The sequence below is a fragment of the Frankliniella occidentalis genome, unplaced genomic scaffold (assembly GCF_000697945.3).
Source record: "Frankliniella occidentalis isolate FOCC.00 unplaced genomic scaffold, Focc_3.1 Scaffold25, whole genome shotgun sequence".
Classification (NCBI taxonomy): Eukaryota; Metazoa; Arthropoda; class Insecta; order Thysanoptera; family Thripidae; genus Frankliniella; species Frankliniella occidentalis.
The window spans coordinates 1,920,758-1,926,310 of record NW_026267155.1 but is presented as its reverse complement, the minus strand read 5'-3'; the positions used below and the strand labels follow the sequence as shown (position 1 = coordinate 1,926,310).

The 5,553-nt window shown below is 58.2% G+C and overlaps 1 protein-coding gene across 5 annotated transcripts in view; it reads right to left on the bottom strand.

Moving 5' to 3' along the window:
• Nucleotides 1-3,830, bottom strand: part of LOC113213170 (fasciclin-3) — a 213,859-nt gene extending 210,029 nt beyond the window's left edge. For all 5 annotated transcript variants that reach the window (XM_052265258.1, XM_052265259.1, XM_052265260.1 and 2 more), the window contains exon 1: nucleotides 3,383-3,830. In XM_052265258.1, the coding sequence (XP_052121218.1) occupies nucleotides 3,383-3,428 (46 nt within the window). In that variant the 5' untranslated portion in view covers nucleotides 3,429-3,830. The remainder of the gene's footprint in view (nucleotides 1-3,382) is intronic.
• Nucleotides 3,831-5,553: the final 1,723 nt, after the last annotated feature.

Sequence of the window (5,553 nt, the reverse complement as noted above, 5' to 3'; positions counted from 1 at the left end):
CCCCCCTCCCCTTTTCCAGACTGTCCGGGCGACTCTTGGGAATTCAATATCCAGGCGGAATGACAGAGGCGGTACAATATGCAAAATATGAAGTACATCGTCCGCTTTCTCTCCCCACTGCCGCCGGTCCGGCCGCCGCCGCCGCCGCCGCCGCAGCAGCAGCACCACGTAGAGCAGATCGTAATTAAAGTCCAGGATCACATCAGCAGCCACGACACCGAGGTGCACTACACGGCCAAAAAAAGAGAAGAAATCTAACAAATGTAAAAATACAACTATTTTACTAGTACTTCCCAAGCAGGTGTTTGCAGGTCACGGCCAACCTAAAGCCGTTATTTTTCTTCAATAACAATTTTTAATTTTTTTCCCAGAGGAACGGGGTGTGCGCCGCGAAAAACAATTGGCCGCTCCCCGCGGCCGAAATGACTGCTTCGGAATCCCGTCCAAATGACAAATAACAGGCCGCGGATTAACATACAATGCGCCACCAGGCGGACGCGCAGGGGCGGGCCGAGTTAGGAAAGGAAAAGGTGTGGGGGGGGAGGAGGGGGAGGGGGGCTGCTGAGACACAGTTCAGTTCAGTCACGCACAAGAACACCAATAGATCGACGGTATTCAGCCGTAAAACGAACAAGAACCTCAGTACATATAAGGCCTGTACAAAAGATTGTTGCAGCAAATTCTAAAGAAAAATAACAACTTTTGACCCTCGAAATCCAATACAGCGTCCCATCAAAAGGTGAAGAACAACACTCCCCGGCAGTTGAGTTATTTTAATTAATTTAATGCAGTAATGACCTTAGACGTCCACGAATGACGTTTTAACTCGAGCATGGCAGCAAGGGGGGCGTGGCGGCGTAGCGCCCATAGGCCCTGGCATCTGCATGCTGCCGGATCACTTATTGGCAAGGCGGCGGTGACTCACGGCCGCCCGTCACACACACACACACACACACACACACACACACACGCACACACACACGCACGCACACGCACGCACACGCACACAAGGAAGCGCAGCTCGGATTAGAGGGCGGTGCCCACGCCCCGACACGTCCGGACAATTATTAACGTCAATTAAACGTCATCTCAATGACCACTGGTCTAGTAAAGTTTTGCAAAAAAAAGTTGATAAAATTTCGCTTCAGTCAACTTGAGGATGTCTACAGCGGAAATTTTGACGGCGTCAGACTTGAGTAATAATTGTTGTGTTATTGAACCGGTAGCTGTACTCATGGTCAGGTGTGTGCCTGACACACCTGACACACCGTCACGCGTTCGACATGCCGCGCATGGGCGTGGCGGGGCGTGGCGGGGCGTGGCGGGGCGTGGCGTGGCGTGGCGTGGCGTGGCTCAGAAGACCTAGCCCAACAAGTGTGTGCGCTGCACCGTGGGAGCGCAAGGGCGGTCAGTGCAATTCATTACGCGTTGTGCGCAGAGGACTTCCGTCCACACCAACAGGGCTGAGGGCAGGAGGAGAGGGGGGAAGGGGGTGACGGGGGGTCAGGAGGATGAGGGGAGAGGGGGTAAGAATATGGCGCTGTTCGCGCCAACTCGCTAACCGCCGCCACCGCTAGGGGGGCTGCACCGCGCGGCCACCACCGCCGCCACCGACGTGGCGCTCCAGACGAGACGGTCGTCGTCCTCCTGTCCGTCCGACGCGTTCCCACACCGCATGACGGACGGACGGACGGGCGGGCGGACACGCCACACACAAATACACTGCCGGAAACACACACGGTATAGAACTGCGCGTCCTCCTGCTTGTTGGAGGTGACCCATGCATGGGGGCGCAACAGCAAAACACTCTGCTCTGGAGACTCAAGTAGTACAGAGACCATGGAATTACAACTTCAGTGCACATTGTGTGTCCTACACGTATAACAGCGGCCCCTTAAAAAATGTAGTACTGTGCTACTGGAACTTTCAGTGTATTTTTTCATTAAACAAATTTTCGCGCGCGCGTTCGTCCGTTTGGTTGGCAGCACTGGGTGGGGAGGGAGGGAAGCCCGAGGCTCAAATAAAACGGGCGACGGACGACGCGGGCTAAAAATACACACTCGAACACAATGCGGTGTGCCATCGGGCGGGAAATGTTTTGGGTGGCAGTAGAACGGCAGAACTATATGGGCGCGGGTCCGTCGCGTTCGATCAGTCTGTGCTGGCCAGAGCTGGAGAGCGGCGGGTGAGACTCGAAGCTGGGCGGGAGGGGACGGGTGGGAAGGGGAGCGTCTATTTCTAGGCGGCGACACGGCGGTGTCCACTCAGTTCCAGGTGGACAGCGGGGTCTCCGCCGCCGCCCACGGACCACGGGGCGAGGGCGCGCAGGAGGGCCTGACCTAACCTCGACCTCGACCACGTAAGGACAGAGCGTGCCCACGCCCTCGGTCAGAGGGAGAAAGAGAGGGGGGGAGGGGGTAGAGAAAGAGAGAGGGAGAGCAAGAGAGAGAGACAGAGGGAGAGAGCGAGATAGAGGGAGAGGGCGAGAGACCGATCGAGAGGAGAAGATGGAAAATGAAGAAGCGCTACGGACGCTGGTGAGCCGGACGGGCCGAGCAGCAGAGCCAAGCCCGGAGAAGAGGGGGGAAAAACTCGATTAGGAAGGGAAGAACTAACAACAAAAAGGTATAAAACAGTGTGGAGCCGGGCCGTCCGCCGCCAGGAGGAGTCGGAGCCCCAGTCGGAGCCAGGTGCCCTGCTTGGTGCCGGCGAGGGCGGGTAGCCCCCTCCCCCATCTCACCTGCCCGCTCCGCGCCACGATCTTGTCCTGCTCCTCTTCGTCTCTCTCTCTCTTTTCCTCTCCTCTGGACCCGAACCCCTTCCCTCCTCTTTCTCCGTCGGTCTCTCTCTCTCTCTCTTTTTACCTGCCCGGCCGGTCGGCCGGCCGCCCCGCCTTCTCATCCCTTTGTTACCCATCGGGGCAAGGTGGGGCCCCGGGAGGCTCCGTGTGTGAGAGAGAGAGGAGGGTACCTGGTGGAAAGGGGGGGGGGGGGCAGACCAGCTTCTCTCTCTCTCTCGCACACCTGAGCCCGCTCGCTCGCTCACTGTCTCTGATTGTCTCCCTCTCTTGCTCCAGCTCGGCTCCGGGCGTGGGGCGCACGCAGGCCCCAGCCTCACCGGGGGCCCCGCGCAGAAAAGGAGAGAGAGAGACAGAGAGAGGCATGAGGAGGTGTGATAAGCGCCTTTGCACCGCTGTAATCCACTTGTGCTGCGATAACGGCACGCAGAGCCTCAATAGTGCGGAGAGAGAGAAGAAAAATAAAAATAAATATTCGGGACCAGGTTGGCGGCGGCCCTGCGAAGTCGACGCTTCGCGCAGAGGTGTGATTGCTCCCCACGCTCCTGTGCTGTGCTTCCCCGTCGCGACGCTTGCGAAGCTCACCTTGTAAAGAAGCGACGAGCAACAGCACAACTCCAACACGCTCCATGGCTGCGCAGGTGGCGAGAGTCTTGACGAAGTTGAGCACACACTGAATCACAATCACAGGCACTCTCTCGGTAAACTCCAGAACCGGGTATTTGGCAGCGGGTGGTGATTTGAAGTTTCACACAGCACTTTTCACACGCAGAAAATAATCACACATAAACAAAACTAAGAAAAATACAAATTCACTGCCGACGAGATCGTCGTCGCCGGGTTTTCACTCCGCCACTTCCCACGCGCGCACGAAACACGAACGAACAAGAGATATTCCAAGTCCCTCGGGGCACTCCACAGGTGTAACTCCACTCGCCGGCTTGCGCGCTGCTCGCCCTGTCTGCTACGCAACGCGACCGCGTCCAACCTCTCGGCCCGGGGCTTCCAATGCGACTGACGTTGGCGCGCTCTGCCGCCGCCACGCCACGCCACGACGCCGCGCGCCGCTCCGCCGGGCCGGTCGAGCTTGCGCCGCTCGCCGCCCACAGCGCCACTGGTCGGGGGGCCGGCCGGCCGTGGCGCCAAACTCGCCCGGCCGCCCGGCGCCCCCGCCGCGCCGCAAAATTCGAAAAGTTTTATTTCCAATTCGCGTGTCGGCTTGTTCCAGGTGCGAGCTCGGCCTCGGCCCCATGTGACAGAGCCAACGTAGTTATGGTGTGTATTGACCGAACGACAGGAAACGCAGCAAGCTCGACCAGCCACACCGCTGTTTCAAATCAACCATGTGGCACAAACCGTATAGTTTGGTGTTGCAAAATGAAAGTTCAAGGAAATTCCTCACGTAAGACACTGGGCGCGGCATCTAACGCCTTGCCTACTCCTACTAGGCCACGTTCATACATACACCTGTCCCGAAAGGGTTGCCCGACAGCAGGCGCTAGACGCAACCGATTGAACAGCTATGTCCGTGGGAAATTTGCCTATTCGGGTGGGTGACACGGAAATCAAAACGGGAAAAACCAACGTTTTCAGGGCGACGTTTTCAAAACATGATCGAGAAGTCCTTTTCATATTTTTCAGCAAAATAATGTTTCTTGAAAATGTATGGAAAGTTCATTCACAACTCCGTTTTCGAGGCTATGGTTTTGGCACGACAGGCGCGCCCACTCTCCCATGGCCGTGATCTGGAAAGTCCACAGAAAGGCAGCCGCCACGCTACAGTCAGTCGTCGGGCCATCGTTGTTTGGAATTGACCCGTCAAACTATTTTAGTAGTGGTATTCAAATTTTCGTTTTGGCGGCGAAGTGGATATGGAGATGGAGGTGGTGGGGAGGGAGGGGGGGCGCATTCTAATCACATGAGCGGTCGCCGGCCGGTGCAAGAGGTGTGTGTGTGTGTGTGTGAGTGTGTGTGAGTGTGTGTGTGTGTGTGTGCGTGCGTGGGCGGCGAAGGGGCGACCGGCCGCCGCGGCCACCCAACCCTCCCTCCTCGGCCGACCACCCCTCCTTGATCTACTCATCCATCTGCCGCTGCCGTCACGCCCAAGTGCACACACACACACACACACACACACACACACACACACGCACACGCGCGCATACGCACGCATACACCCCTGGCCAGGCCCGCGGCCGCCGCCGCGGCGCGTCGCCCTCCAACACAACAAATGAAGCAACTAAACAAAGAGACGACCACATACGGTGGTGGTGGTGGTTTTGGGTTTGGTATGACAGCCCGTGCGTCCGTCCGGGCCCCTCGGGCACCCCCGCGGCCCGCGGCCGGCCGCCAGCGGACACCACCGTGGCGTGCACCAGCACGTCCAGCACGTCCGCGCAGCAGGGTTTGGTCGGACAGGACAGGGGGCAACGACATGGCGGCGGCGTCGGTTCGGTACGTCGCGGCCGCCCGGTGTACAAGAGCCCTCGCGGGTACAAACACAAACACGACACACACTCTCTGGCCGGCGGCCAGCGGCGGGCTCGCATCGGACAGGACGCGCGCTGCAGGGGGGCCGGCGCGGAACCACGTGAGAGGGGGGTCGACCCCATGGGAAAATTCTACGTAGAATCTAGATCGCACCTACGTAGAATCTAGATAGGACACTACGTTGACGTATAATTTCCTATGGGGTTAGGCACCAACGGCACCACCGGGGCTCGTACTTTGATATATGAGCGTGTATACACACGCGAGTC